At 33.5% G+C, this 16239-nt stretch overlaps 1 protein-coding gene across 7 annotated transcripts in view; it reads left to right on the top strand.

The window, feature by feature from the left end:
- Positions 1-14967, top strand: part of RBM27 (RNA binding motif protein 27) — a 61026-nt gene extending 46059 nt beyond the window's left edge. For 6 of the 7 annotated variants that reach the window (XM_036425326.2, XM_036425322.2, XM_036425325.2 and 3 more), the window contains 7 exons: positions 681-800; positions 1939-2013; positions 2158-2322; positions 5475-5579; positions 5710-5901; positions 10281-10391; positions 11721-14967. In XM_036425326.2, the coding sequence (XP_036281219.1) occupies positions 681-800; positions 1939-2013; positions 2158-2322; positions 5475-5579; positions 5710-5901; positions 10281-10391; positions 11721-11804 (852 nt within the window). In that variant the 3' untranslated portion in view covers positions 11805-14967. The remainder of the gene's footprint in view (positions 1-680; positions 801-1938; positions 2014-2157; positions 2323-5474; positions 5580-5709; positions 5902-10280; positions 10392-11720) is intronic. The other variant, XM_036425323.2, reaches the window with a different exon arrangement.
- Positions 14968-16239: the final 1272 nt, after the last annotated feature.

Genomic DNA, 16239 nt, shown 5'->3' with positions numbered 1-16239 from the left:
CTCCCGTCCTTGAGGGCTCCCAGAATGCGAGAGGAGACAGGCTGGGCTGACACACACACACACACCCGCTCCAGTGCATGAATTTTCATGCACTGGGCCTTTAGTGTTTTAATAAGTCTAGCTAGAAAGAAGGAAGATTAAAATGTGGGATACAATTGGTAAAGAAGCTGTAGTCATTTCTTTTCCCCAGGATAGAAAGAGATGGTTAGTCATTTTAATGGATTGGATAACATTATGGGGTGATCTTGTTATTGTCATAATCCATCATGACCACAAGAGTGGCCATATCTGAGGCTGATATGCTGTCTGTGAAACTGTTTATGTTTAATAGGGAGGACCTAGTTGTGAGTGGCAGGCCAGCTCCTAGATATTAGGGCTTGCAGTTCTTTATCTCTATTTATTGATAAAATAGAGAAAAAAAGGTGATTGCATTCAGAAGCACAACATAATTGCTAAACTTCAATTTTTGTGTGTGTGTGTGTGTGTGTGTGTGTGTGTGTGTGCGTGTGTGTTTTATTTGAGTGCCAGTTAAATTTAGGAGTGAAGAACTAGTTTTACAAATGTCATTTTTTAATGTAAAATATAAAATTTAACTCTCCCAAAAAAGAAATACACTCAGTCTTTATAAAAAAGACTCAGAGTCCTTTCTAAGATCTAATTTAATCATTTATGTTTCACAGGTATTTTCACCTCCAGGCCATCCAAAAACGGTTTATAGCTCCTCAAACTTAAAGACCCCTTCAAAACTTTGTTCAGGATCTAAATCTCACGATGTTCAAGAAGTTCTTAAAAAGAAGCAGGTAACAGCTTTGATTCTTCTTTTGTTAAAGAGGAAAGGTCCCACTGAATTCTTAAGTGATTGTGTTAACACCTTTGGTTGTTGATATTGTTATGGAACTCCATGATCATGTTTATTTAGCTGCTGCTGGGTGCAGTATACACTTGAACTAAAGGTTAACAAACAGAGAAAATGTTTTGCAATTGCCTTTTGGTGGCTACATCAAGCACAAGGAAAGACTTTTTCTGTGCAAAAGTAAACAACACCAAACTAATATTTTTTCATTCTCCAAGGGCTAGAAGCAGACATTTTATTTCATTATTTATTTATTGTTCTTTCTGGCTTTTCAAGTTAGATAATGTTTCACATATAACTACGTAGTTATTCAGATGATTCAATCTGAATTTCAAATCATCTTAGATTTAAACAGTTTTTCAAATAAAATATTTATATATATTACTCAGCATAATTTGATATTTAATTAACAGGTGTGGATGCAACATTTTCCTGGCAAAAAAACATTATATTTTGCTGCTGTTTCTAATCTGTAGCTCATCTCACATTTTTAAACTTCAAAAATAAGGATTTGGCTTATTACACTGACAAATGAAAACACTTCTTAATTTTCCTGTTACATTTAGGTCATTCAAATGAATGAACATCATCGATACAGCTAATTAATGTTCAGTATTTTAGACATTTTTTAAAGTACAGTTATAAATGCAAAGTTTTTTTATATTGAAAATGTTGGGACAATATATTTGAAGGTTTTCTCTCTGGTTTTCAGCCATTTTTAAAAAATATATATTTTATTGATTTTTTTTTACAGAGAGGAAGGGAGAGGGACAGAGAGCTAAAAACGTCGATGAGAGAGAAACATCAACCAGCTGCCTCTTGCACACCCCCCACCGGGGATGTACCTGCAACCAAGGTACATGCCCTTGACCGGAATCTAACCTGGGACCTTTCAGTCCACAGACCGACGCTCTACCACTGAGCCAAACCGGTTTCGGCAGTTTTTAGCCATTTTTTGACCAGTAGGAAATTTATCTTATTATAGGGGTGGCCCAGAAGAAACAAATTGAGAATGAAGTAGCCTTATGGATCATTGGCAAATTTTGTTATCTATTATTAAATTTTTTCTTTACCTATTCATATAGGAAGCAATGAAGCTACAACAAGATATGAGGAAAAAAAGGCAAGAAGTATTAGAAAAACAGATAGAATGCCAGAAGGTAAGATAACAGCTCATTATTTGCCTATTGGAATTGATGTGTAAAATGGATTTTATAAAGATATTTCTAATGGTAAATATTTTAAAGTTATTTTTATATACACTTTATTAAGCAGAGTTTTCCTTTTTCCTGTTTGTTTTGTAGATGCTAATATCCAAGCTAGAAAAAAACAAAAACATGAAACCAGAAGAGAGAGCAAATGTAATGAAGACTTTGAAAGAGCTTGGTGAAAAGATCTCACAACTGAAAGATGAATTAAAAACATCTTCTGCAGTCTCCACACCATCGAAAGTAAAGACCAAAACAGAGGTATATTTGCACTTTTATTTATTTATTTATTTATTAAATTTTTTTTTAAATTAAATTATTTGTGTACATATACCATTGCTCCCCCTTCCCATACATGCCCTCCCTCCCCAGAGTTTTGTGTCCATTGGTTGTACTTATATGCATGTATACAAGTCCTTCGGTTGATCTCTCATCTTCCCCAATCTCCCTACCCTCCCCGCTGTAATTTTATATTTGCACTTTAAAAAAAATATATTTTTAATTGGTTGCAGAGAGAGGGAGAGGGAGCGAGAGATAGAAACATCAATGATGAGAGAGAATCATTTGATCAGCTGTCTCCTGCACACTCCCCACTGGGGACCGAGCCTGTAACCCGGGCATGTGCTCTGACCGGGAATCTAACTGTGACCTCCTGGTTCATATGTCAGTGCTCAACCACTGAGCCACATTAACTGGGCTATTTGCATTTTTTATTCAACATAGGGTTATTGAATATCTGTTACATGTTTAGTACTTTGAAAGTACAGTTCAACCTTTAGGTGGCTAATAATTTAAAAGGGAGACAATTGTAGTAACAAGTTTAAAAATATTTCTATAGATGCTATATATACTGTCTTTGAAAGAGATAAATAAAGGTGTATTTTTTTTAATTGAAATGTTTGGTTCTCTCTGCTGAACATGAAACTACTAAAGTGGTGGCGAACAAAGAGGTTACTTCCTATTTCAGCAATTTTTTAATAATTTATAATAGTTGTAATGAAACCATTTCTCTTAATAATCATTTGCTTTAGTATGGGCAAAAATGTGGCATTCTATAGGAAAGAATAATTGGAAGAAGCACTAGATCCATTGAAGTCTAATTTTGTTAATTTCTTGTTTTGTTTTATTTTGTTTGTTTTTTTTAAGAAGAAAGGAAGAAAGAAAAAGAGGAACATAGTTAAAAGAATAAAATGGCAATAAAATACATACCTATCAACAATTAAATGTAAATTGCTTATATGATCCAGTCAAAAGAAAGTATGGAGTTACCTCAAAATATTAAAACTGGAAATGCCATATGACCCAGCATTTCTACTCTAGGAATATATCCAAAGAAAGCAAAACACTAATTTGAAAGAATATATGCATCCCTGTGTTGATTGCAGCATTATTTACAATAGACAAGATTTGGAAACAGCCTAAGTGCCCATTAGTAGATGAATGAATAAATTAGATAGGGAATAAATTTGTCAGATATATATATATATATATATATATATATATATATATATATATATAACACAAGTTTTTAAATTCAATATTATGTTACATTTGAAACTATGGTTTTGTATTATGCTAGCTAATAAAAGGGTAATATGCAAATTGACTGTCACTCCAACACTCCAAATGGCCATCCCATGTGAACACAAGATGGCCACCACAGATGGCCAGCAGGGAAGGCAGTTGGGGGTGACCAGGCTGGCAAGGGATGGCAGTTAGGGATGATCAGGCCAGAAGGGGAGTACAGTTGGGGGTGACCAGACCTGCAGGGGATGACAGTTAGGTGCAACCAGTCCAGCAGGGGAGGGCAGTTGGGGCAATCGGGCTGGCAGGGGAGCAGGTAGGCATCAATCAGGCTGGCAGGGGAGTGGTTAGGGGTGATCAGGCTGGCAGGCAGAAGCAGTTAGGAACAATCTGGCAGGCAGACAAGCGAGTGGTTGGGAGCCAGCAGTCCTAGATTTTGAGAGGGATATCCAACTGCCTGCAGTCAGGCATCCTTCTAGGGGTCCCAGATTGGAAATGGTGCAGGTCTCGCCCCCATGCACGAATTTCGTGCACCAGGCCTCTAGTACGAATGTAAAGTGTTTTACTAAGATTCCTTTTTAAAAAAATATAAAAATGTTTTTATTGAAAATTTCCCAGTTATAGAAAGAACACAGGCACATTTTGAAAATTAAAGAGAATATATATAGGAGAAAAATAATTTCTCACAGTCGCTTACCCTGAAGATTGATTATTTGTCTCATACTCCCTCCTTCTCCCCCAAAAAAGGGTGGCAATAGTTATAGGGTTCATATCTGAAAGCAGTTGTGTAACTGTTGTGTTTGTACTATTAATGCCGGACGTTGGGCGTCATTTAATGCCAGTGGTCTTGATCTGGCATCTAGAAGAATTCAGCAATCTGGAGATGGGCCGTACATAGATTAAATGAGTCCAAAGAGGAAAGATAATTTTGAAAGGCATTGGGGTCAGAGGAGCCTGGCTGAAGAAACCAAGTTCTCCTTATCTCAGGACTCCTTATCTTAGGACCCCTTGCTTTTTATTAACATAAAGTGTCCTAAGGCAAGGTAGATATGCACTTCAAAGGATATGGTTTTGAATTGACTCTACAGAGTCCATTGTCAGAATGGGGAATTGCCTTGGCTGTTTAGGTGTTTGGCCAACAGGAGGCAATAACATGTAGATTAAGAAGCCCTGAGCTGTCAGGTAGCAAACAATCATCCTTTTCAGGTTTGGGGAAATGCTTTTAGCCATTCCCAACAGGTGATAACATACGTGACTCAACATATGTTGAGTCCCCAAGTTCCATCAACCTTTTTTTTTTTTTTTAATAGAGGAAGAGAGAGGGATGAAGGGTTAGAAACATCGATGAGAGAGAAACATCGATTAGCTGTCTCCTGCACACCCCCTACTGGGGATGTGCTCGCACTCACGGTACATGCCCTTGACAGGAATCAAACCTGGGACCTTTCAGTCCGCAGGCCGATGCTCTGTCCACTGAGCCAAACTGGTTGAGGTTCCATCAACCTTTTGATGAAACACTTGCAGTTAAGACATGCTGGAACTGGCTTCCAGCATACTATGAATGAAGTTTTACTATATAATTTGCCCATTGTATTTTATTAGGTGAAAATTATTCTCATCTCAGTTGACTTTCCAAAATCTGAGTTTTAGGCCATCTTAAGCAGTAATAATCTTTATTGTTTTTACTGATATCACTATGCTCTGCACCTATTGTCAGTACTGTATCAATAAAATTACTTCCTCTAAAACACCCATGTGCATTACTTCTAAAACACCCTCTCACTGTCATTTTTCCAAAAGAGATGTGTGTCATTCTGTAAGTTTAATACTCTGAATAAGATCTTGGAAGTAATCTAAAAAATACACTAATACTCTTAATTTTTCCAAAGGCCCAAAAAGAACTATTAGATACTGAATTGGACCTTCACAAGAGGCTGTCTTCAGGAGAAGACACAACAGAATTACGGAAAAAACTCAGTCAGTTACAGGTTGAGGTGAGACCTAAGAGATATTACTGACTCACTAAAATTTAACATTTCAAAAAAATAGTTTTCTCTTTTTCTGTTTTCTAAGGTTTAATCTAACAGTGTGTATTTTACTTTGCCTTTGGTGGTGGTTATTCAGGCTGCACGATTAGGTATCTTACCAGTGGGTCGTGGAAAGACCATGTCCTCCCAAGGTCGAGGAAGAGGCCGAGGTCGTGGAGGAAGAGGAAGGGGCTCACTAAATCACATGGTGGTGGACCACCGGCCCAAAGCACTGTCAGTTGGGGGACTCATTGAAGAGGAAAAAGATGATTTACTTCAGCATTTCTCAGTAAGTTTTTAAAGTAGCAAAAACTAACTCTAAAAACACTGTATTCAGCATTTCCCGGCTGCATTCTGTATAAATGCCAAATGTTTTATACATTAGAAAAGAAGTTGTAAAAACATGGGTATTAGCAAAATTTTATTAATATATTTGAAGGTCAAGAAGAAACTCATGTTCTGTAATTCCATAATACTCCTCATAAATGCATTTGTAGTGATAAGTTGTTCCAAAGCTATCTTTGATTTTTATTTTGCAGTTATTGCATGGTTTACTAGGTATTGATAGTTAATAAGTGAATAATCTGGGATGGAATTAAAATTCAAAGGAAGAATTTATTAGGATAAGAGACATATTTAGTTATGTTTTGTATACACATGCACCCATTTATTTTTCAACAAAACATGCAAATAGAAGTTTGATACAGATAAATGACTATTATTTTGCACATAAACAATATATTCTCTCTTTTTATTAAATTTATTGGGTTGACATTGTTCAACATGAACATAAAGGTTTTAGGTGTGGGTTTCTATATTACAAGAAGTATATTCTCCTTCCAACAACTCATTAATTCATTTGGTAAATATTGTTATTTGTGCTAAAGCATTTCACATATGATCTCATTTAAATAACTAAAGTTCATGTGAAGTCACATATGTACAGATGGGAAAACTAAAACTTAAAACAGTAAGTTAACCAAGAATAAACAGTTAATAAATAATAAAATCAAGGTAGAAATGCCTAATTGTTAGCATCAGGATCCCTATTATTTAGGCAACTTCTTTAAGAGAAAACATTTTTAGCCTTATTAAGTGCTAAAGATGTTGAGGGAAATCTTAACAAGCAAGACTTCATTCCAAAGTTTCTTATTAGTTTGGGGCCATAATCCTGTTTTATCCTCACTATTAGAAAATTTTGGGTTATTATACAGTGTCCAGATTTTAGAACCTTTGGGCTCTGGCCTATTTATTCTTGAGCTAGTCTGCCCCTTATTTTCTTTGTTTTTAAAGTGGGAGACTAGCATTTCTTTGAGAAATAAAGAAGATAATATTTGAACACTATACATGGGCAAGATATTCTGTGGAACCTGGGTAAATGTTAATCTTTGTTTTTTAATGTTGAGTATATAAAATTAAAACCTCCTTGCCAAGTAAGTTGGGCATTTAGACCTAATGCCAGCTCTGGTGAGGTGATACTGGGTGATATAAAGCAGAATTTTTATAAATTTGTCTCTGTAGAAAGTTCAGTTATAAAAAGTAGGTAATTGTAGGAAGCTGTATTCTCTGTCCTGAGGGTCACTGGAGGTAATATGTAGATGTTTAAGTTGTTTTGTGTGTTTAATTTATTTCAGAGAAAAAGGGAGAGGGAGAGAGATATAGAGATAACAATGATGAGAGAGAATCATTGATCGCCTGCCTCCTGCACGCCCCCTACTGGGGATCGAACCTGCAACTGTGACATGTGCCCTTGACTGGAATTGAACCTGGAACCCTTCAGTCTGCAGGCTGATGCTCTTATCCACTGAGCCAAACCAGCTAGGGCTAGATGTTTAAGTAGATCTCTTTCCTTCTCATAAGTTGAATCATTCTAGATCATCTAATGATAATCAGTTTTTAGACAAATGCATTTAATAAGTCTGACAAAGGGAAACTATCAAGCATTTGTGGAGAGAGCAAACAAAGCTGAGGCAGATGAGAAAACTTCAAGGAGACACTTCCTTGGTTTTGATGGCATTTTGTTGTTTGTTGTTTTTTGTTGTTGTTGTTGTTTTTTGTAAAATGCTTACCAGGTAGTCTTGAGTACTAGAAGCATGTATATAGTTTGTTTTCTTTGAAAATAATACATATGCCTAGATATTAGTGCATATTGGTTTAGCAGGCTTAAAGGGTAACTCTTATTCAAGATCTTTTATATCCCACAAAGGCTAACATAAAAATTTATATTTTCAATATATTTTTTACTGCCCTTAATAATTGTGAAATGATCATGGAAGATTCATATCTGTATGGATGGGTTTTGGTAAAGGTATTCTGAAGAATGAGGACCTAATTCTGGAGTTCTTCCGTTTGTTTTTGTATCCATTAATCCATTTCTAAGAACTTATCACCAGGGTATCGTTAGGGTTGTATGCAAATGATACCTGCACATTTGCTCAGTGAAGCATGCTTTATTTTTAGTGAAAAAATGGAAACAATCTAAACGCTCACAAGTACTGTGCTATTAAAAACATGTTTTTAAAGAAAGTGCCATGAGAAAATTCTCTGGATTGACTTTAAGGTTAAAAATAGTTGGCGACAATATTAAACATAACAAAAAAAAAAATGAAAATGCATTAAGTTGTTAGTTCTGGGTGGCAAAATTCAAGTTTTTTATTTTTTTCTTTCTACGTGCTTCTCTATTTTCCCAGCTTTCCAAATGAACATATATTACTTTTTAAATCAGACCTTTTAACATCACGTTCATTTTTAGGTGAAGCGTCAGCATTTTTATGATGTATTTTAAAACCAAATTTGAGTATATGTGTTAATCTTGAGCTTTTAGGTCCCAGGCACCTATATAAAAATCTGTGTAAATTGAAGTACACACAAATTTAAAATATATAAAATATTTAATATACAATGCAAGGTACATATAACAACATAAAACATGTAGAATAATATATAAACGTTTTAATAGTATATATCAGGAGTCAGCAGACTTTTTCTGGAGGGACCAGATAGTAAATATTTTAGATTTTTGAGAACCACATACAGACTCTGTCATATTTTCTTTTCCTACTTTTAAGTTATTGCATATAACTTTTCATTGATGCTACACAATTTGCTGATATCTATACATACATTCATATATTAACATTTTATTTAAATTATTTTATTTTGGAGGCAACACACATATACAAAGTATAAAAAAATAACAGTATATACAATGAGAAATGAGATTTCCTTTTACCTCCAATCTCTCAGTTTCACTCCCCATAGGCAATTATTGTTACCTATTTTTCACATATTTTCTCAAAGATATATGTACTTTCCACTTAATTGTAAAAGATTGCGAGTACAGATTATTCTAGTGCATATAGTTGCTTTATTCTTTTTAATGTCTGCATCATAATTAATTGGATAAATGAACCATACTAGGTTTAGACAGTCTCATATTGATGGATATCTCATTTTCCCCCAGTATTTCATTATTTTACAGATATGTGTGTGTAGAAAAATTAGGTATTTTAATGGACATATCACATTTAAAAGGCCAGTTTTAAATCTTTTAAAGTATTTTTAATAGAAAAGTTAATACATGTAAACAGTTAAAAGTTAATGCATATAAATAGCTAATAAAAAATAAAAATAATTTCTCTCTTAATTACTGCCTACTCTTAAAATATAGGTGCTGTTCTTGGATATCTTTAGATAGAAAAAAATGTGAATATAAGAATCTATACTAATAAAAGAGTAACATGCTAATTGACTGTACCTTTGCATCACCCACCAGCCAATCAGGAGTGAGTATGTAAATAAACCAAACAAAGATGGTGGGTTAATCCGCATACGCAGGCACCAGTGGCTGGGGCGTTCTACACCACCTCAGCCACTCTAGGCCTTTGGGCAGTGTGTGAAGGTGTAAAGGTGGCTCCAGGCCAGAGCAGAAAAGCAGCTTCGGGCTGGAGCTAAAAGGCGGTTCCAGCCAGAGCGAAGGTGGTGCCAGCAGCCAGGGGAAGAAAAGTCCATTCTTGCGTGAAGCTTTGTGCATCAGGCCTCTAGTGTGTAATAATAATCTATAATAATAAAAGCGTGCCTAACTGGTTTGGCTCAGTGGATAGAGCATCCAGGTTCAATCCTGGTCAAGGGCATGTACCTTGGTTGCGGGCACATCTCCAGTAGGGGGTGTGCAAGAGGCAGCTGGTCAATTATTCTCTCTCATCGATGTTTCTAACTCTATTCCTCATTCTTCCTCTCTGTAAAAAATCAATAAAATATTTTAAAAATAATAAAAAACATAAAATATGTTTAGTTATCATCCATCCCCTCACATAGATATTTTTTGTGATGAGAATTTTTAAGATCTACTCTCTTAGCAACTACCTGATAGTAAAACAGTATTTATTTGTCCTTATGATGACTTTTCTAAATAATTTATAATCCAGCCAAGACAGATTTTATTTATAGGGCAGAAAAATTAATCATGGACCATTCTGGACAACCAGAATATATTCTCTACTAGTTAAAATGGATTTGATTTTTTCTAGCTCTCATTGGAGATTGTTCATAGATCCACTTTAATAGATTTTTCTCCTAGTCATTACACTTTTTAAGTAGCACACACTTAAAAGGAATCATTAGTAAATGTGAGTACACACGTTTGTGTTTTTCTAAAATCTATTTTAGGCTGCAAACCAAGGGTCAAAATTTAAAGACCGTCGGCTACAAATATCATGGCACAAGGCCAAGGTGCCTTCTGTATCTACAGAGACCGAGGAAGAAGAAGTCAAGGAGGAGGTAAATTTAATGATTGAAAATAAGAGTTTAAAAAGAAGAAGAAAAAAGAAGAATTACAATAGATTGTTTCTCAGTTATATATTTTTTCTGACATTGAAATAAATATTGAATTATTGCATGAATGCAGTTATCTAAGACTAGTCTTAAAATTTATTAAAGCATCAAAAGATACATAAATATAAAAAGCTTTGGGGATTATTTTCTGGTGTAAGAGAGAATTTTTTTTATTGGTATTTGGGCTCTAGATATTTTTATTCTGATAAATGAGGACATGGATTATATGAATAAATTAAGTTTTAGCTGATTGTTGAAGCTTTTAGTTTATTCAAGTTCCATAAGTAATAGATGGAAGTTTCTTTCCTTCTATGTATAGTTAGTTAAAATGTCAGTGTAAGGAAGTAAAACATAAGAGGAAAGGCTAAAAAAGTCAAAGACTTAAAGTAATGCAAGTACTAAATAATCAGTTTCCTAAAATATAAGAGAATTTATGCTGCTCTTTTACTACTATATTTCTAATTAGTTTATTAAAATGAACACTCATCCAATATTGCAAGTTATTCCTGCTCCATCACAGTTTTGATTTAGAAGATATCTAGCATTAATGGTTGGTCAAGAGGCTTCTAACCATATGGGTAATTTTAAATAACAAAAGTAGAAACATGTCCCTGTGTTAAAGAAAAACCTTGATATTTTGGGGGAATATTTGCAGATAACTTTTAGATTTTTATATAAAATCTTGAATGTCATTGTCATGGGGAAGTTATATATTCTCCCCTCATTAATAAGCTAATATTAAAGGAAAGGTTTAGGAGTTTGAATGGTCATTTACTGTGTAATTTTTAACTTAATTGAATAAAATAAAATTAATTTTATTAATAACATTTCTTAGGTATTTTTATTTTCCCTACTAAATGTTCATATATTATTTATTTACTTTATTTTTTGATGACTTTAGATAGAAATCTTTTCCTATTAAGACTAAGAAAAGTTAGCAGAAAGAATATTATATGCATAGGTTGAGCAAAAGCAAATTTACTTTAACCTACTTTTATTAATTTTAATATATTAATTAAAACCTGTATTTTAATTTATTAATTATTTTCCTTATGAACAACAGTAAACCTACTTTTACTACCCCCAGTACATGTAAAAAAAAAAATTTTTTTTTGTATATGTGTGTTTTGTTTGTGGTTTTTTGTTTGTTTTTTTTTCTCTGAAAGATACTTTTAAATCCAGCTTTTATATTTAGTCTATTTGTCCTTTGCCTTAAAAAAGTATTTTATTTGACTTCTTGTGCCACTAAGCAGATTCTACCCTCTCTTTCTTTAGGAAACAGAAACCTCAGATTTGTTTTTGCCTGATGATGATGATGAAGATGAAGATGAATATGAGTCTCGTTCATGGCGAAGATGAAATCTGAAGCGAGCTGTATAATTTTTTAGGAATATTTGTTTAGAAGAACAACTTTTAAAGTTATTTAAAGACGTCAATGAGCCAAAAAATTTTTTTTATTTTTCTTTCAACACAATAGATTTAAGGACAGCAAGTTTGCTATTTAAACACATCTCATAACTGTTCATAATATTATAGCACCAAAGGCCTAGTACTTTTACACAGTTGTGAAGATCCACAGGATGACATGGATAATCTCTAGAGCCTTATTTTTCCACACCGCCTGTCTTTGTTGCTACTGGTGTTGGATTATGATGTAAATGACAGGGTGTTCAGAAATTTTATTTTGGATTATAATCTGATAAAATTTCTTTAAATGTCAAAATTGCCTGGAATCTCTTAACTCTTAGCTATTATGGATGGGTCGTCAGACAGTAGGAGACATTTGTAATTGAAATACCCTTCTGCTTTCAAGAGTTGTCTTGGAAGAAAAGTAAATTTATTTTCTTTTCTTTTTTTTTTTTTTTTACTGAGGAGGAGCCCAATTTGTATTAAATCTAAATTTGGGGTGGGAGGAGGCTTATCTGTAGAAGTAAGTACTACTTTAGTGTAAACCATACAAACTCTGTGTTCTTAAATGCTATAAGGTAATGGAAGCTAGCTCTATGGTAATTTTATTGTCATTATATCAACTTTCCTGCACTTCTGTTGCTGCTGATTCTTTACTTTGAAATTAGTGAGTATTGGTTCAGTTGGTTTGTGTTCTGTTTTTCTTTTTTAACATTCTCAGGATATAAAAGGTTTTTACCCATTGCCCCTTTTTCAATTCCACTTTCTTCTGCCTTTTTATTACTAGGCCCTACTTACCCATTATTGAGATATTCTTTTCGGTCACCAAAAGTCAACCCCTAATAAAAAGTTTAAACCAGCAAACACCTTGATAAATGTTTAGATGAGAATAATGGAAGATTCATGGAGAAAGTTAGTCACTAGCTTTTTTTTCTTTTTTAATGCTTCAATTTAGTTAATAGTTACACAAAAGGGTTAAAAAGTGTCTGAAATTCTTTTCCAAAATTAAACCATGATGGTGAGGTGTTGGGGTAGGGTAGGGTTGAGGTAGGGTAGGGGGATGGGTATGCTAGTAATAAATGGGAGTCATAACTTGACTTTGATCAGATGACCTTATTTTTTTATAATTTTGTAGCTGTTGCTATCCATGAACATATGCATCCTTCAGTAGACAGTTTCTTTCACTGTGTGCATTTTTACTGTACACTGTATAGAGTAGAGTATCTGTTAAGTAAAATATATGTAAATGTATGTCCTTGTGTTCTGAATGTAAGATGGAAAAACAGAGGAGTCACACTACACTGTATTGACCCCTGAGGAAATAAAATGATTAATGTACATAGGATGTCACTTTTTCAAGAGTATACACATCTATGTTTTTATATACGTGTGGTATGAAAATTTAAAACTTCCTGTTGGCTTCAAAAAGTTCTTGGTGATCACTATATCAAGGATTTTATTTCTTGAAGTAAAGACTGTTTCTTAAAATAGAAACTATTCACTAAGAAACTTAAAACCATCAGGACTCTAGATTTACATAGCTACGAGAAGTTAAATCCCACGTTCTGATTATCTTTTCTACTTATTTTCCTGGAATGATGTGTCAAACCAGGATCATTTTTATGTTCATTGTAACTTCCCCTTTGCAATAATAAGGACTTCCTCTTCCTAGGTGGTTGTTATATTTCTGATAACACTGAAACTAAAATAAGCTTATACAAAGATGAAAATGTTACAGTGGGGTACCTAGAATAAGCAATCTTGCTCCTCCCTCCATCATCTCTAATGAAATTTTCTTGATGTCTGTGGCTCAGTCGGTATATATTTTGAAAGATTCATTGTGGTGAATATTTTGAGTCCTGACAGTTTAAGCGTGATAGAGGGAACAAAGGATTTATATATTTTTTGTACAAAGTTTTTTCTTAAACTGTATAATTTTGTAAATAATTTGTTTTTGTTTTTTTGTGAACTAAAACTACCAGCGTATAGATTTCAATAAGAATTGTTGTATTTTTGTATTTGGAAACTGAAAATTACAGTAAATTAATGGAGCTGTAAGAAAATTTTCAGTAGACTGACAGTTCAACAGAATGAGATTCCTTTTCATATGGTTTTTTTTTTTTTTAACCTCAAAATTGACATCTTATTACACTCTGTACAGGGAGATTTGTTTGCCTTTTTAGTTGTTGGGAGAGAGGGGGGTGAAAGAGAAGAGTGTTAAAGTGAAGAATAGACAGACTCTTTCCAGTAAGATCCTTTGTATAAAACTGATTTTTCAATGCACCTTATATAAGACTAAAATACTTTTTAAATGTTCTAAGAATTCTAAAACATTTTTGATTCTCAAAAATGAATTCAAAATAATGAGTTAAATATAATATTAGAACATTTAAGTTAATGGTAACATAAAATAGTTGAATATGTATTTTTTCCTTTAGGATTTTTTTTTTATCCCCAACTATTAGAATTTATTTTAAAAGGAAGTACCATAACTTGTTTTCTTGGTATCTTCAGTTACAGATATAACATATACCATCTGAGGCAAGCTGTATTCTTTTTAATGAGTGTGACAACTTTCTAAGTTTCTAAGTAGCTAATGACCAATCTGCCTAGGTCAGCCTGGTTCACTAGTGGATTGCTGCCCAAGTTTAAAAAGGTAAACCCAGGGAACGCAGAATTTCTTTGCATTTCTTCATGTGGGAAAGCATTGATGATAAATTGAAAAACGGTCTTGTTATGATGAAACAAAGGTCCTATTGATGGATCATTATTTCGAAAAGAAGAAAAAAATCATGTGAAAAGGAATAGTGGTTCTTCCTATGTATAGTACGCCTGTATTATAGTTTTTACAAAATTGTGAACTTGTGTAATAGTATAATAGGAGATATTGTTGAATTTCTAACTGTTTATACATTTAAATTCATATATGTAATGTTTGTTTTATCAATTACAATCTGAATTTCTAAGAAGCATGTTGACTTTTGCAATAAAGATGCAATATGGAATGGTTCACAATCGGAAAAAAAAGAAAAAAGAAAAAAGATAAAAGTATTATGAATTTAAAAGAATTTGGAAAATTTATGAACCATTCCAAAAATTATAACAATCACCAAAAGAGCTGTAATTCTGGCTTGTTCTGGAAAGAAAGAAAGAAAATGTGTGTGTATGCTTGCTTGTGTGTGACCATGAGTGAGTAGTGGGTATGTATGTGTGTCTTATGTTGGGTTCATGTACATGAGAGAATGCTACTCGATGAAATTGGGTATTGAAACCACTGGCTGTAAAATATTCAGTAGAATAACTCCCTCAACAGGGTGTCTTGGAAATTAAAAAGAAGGGGATTAAAGTATTATTAGTTAGCTTTGATAGCCATATTTCTTTGTTCATGATGGGTCTTGGTATCCCTGATAAAAAGCACAAACAATTTTATAAAAGCAATTATTTTAATGTTACCTTGATATTCAGTGTGCCTGCCAACAATAGGAAGGATCATTTCCCCCCCTTTTTGCTAAAATATATTTTTATTTATTCCAGGGAGAGAGGAAGAGGGAGAGAGAGATAAAAACATCAATGATGAGAGAGAATCATTGATTGGCTGCTGTCTGCACACTGCACACTGGGGATTGAGCCCGCAACCCAAGAAGCATGTGCCCTGACTGGGAATTGAACCATGATCTCCTGGTTCCTAGATCAGTGCTCAACCACTGAGCCATGCCAGCCGCCTGAAAGGACATTTTTCTTTAGTGGAATAGAAATATGGGGAAAAACACCTTGAAGAGATGACTTTTAATTGTGATCTCTAATAGTAAAGAATAACAAGAAGTGATCTTACATTCTAAGGACTCGGTGGGAGGTGATGAGAAAGGAAAGTATGTGATTTGGGCTCATGTTTTTCATTTGAAAAATTTCTTAACAAAATTCCCTTTGAAATGATTATTCATTGTCTAAGAAGAGTCATTCTTTCAATCTATACAGGAAATTACTAAAGAATGGGAGTAAATTTCATTTTCAGTCTTTTTAATAAATTTAATCTGTATTTTATGAATTTGGTAAATGGCAAATAAGCTTTATGATCATTTGTTTTGAATAGATGAGAATTTATCCTCATTTATACCGGGTGCCCCCCAAAAATGTATATACACTTTAACAGCTGATAGCGCAATTTTGAAAATGAAATGTATTTTGATTAACACTGCCTTAATAGTTATTTAAAGTGAGATACATTTTTGGGTGACACCCTACATGTTTATAATAAACATTAGTTCTGGGAATTTTAGTGGGAATAAGCATAATTCTGAAAATAGTTACATCTGTTTAATATTAAGTCAAATATTTTACTAACATGGACCTCTCATTAAAAATTAACTGGTTTTATATTATTTCTTTT

Source organism: Pipistrellus kuhlii, unplaced genomic scaffold (genome assembly GCF_014108245.1).
Source record: "Pipistrellus kuhlii isolate mPipKuh1 unplaced genomic scaffold, mPipKuh1.p scaffold_m20_p_8, whole genome shotgun sequence".
Lineage (NCBI taxonomy): Eukaryota > Metazoa > Chordata > Mammalia > Chiroptera > Vespertilionidae > Pipistrellus > Pipistrellus kuhlii.
The sequence above is the reverse complement of the archived record's forward strand: the minus strand, read 5'-3'. Positions and strand labels throughout refer to the sequence as shown.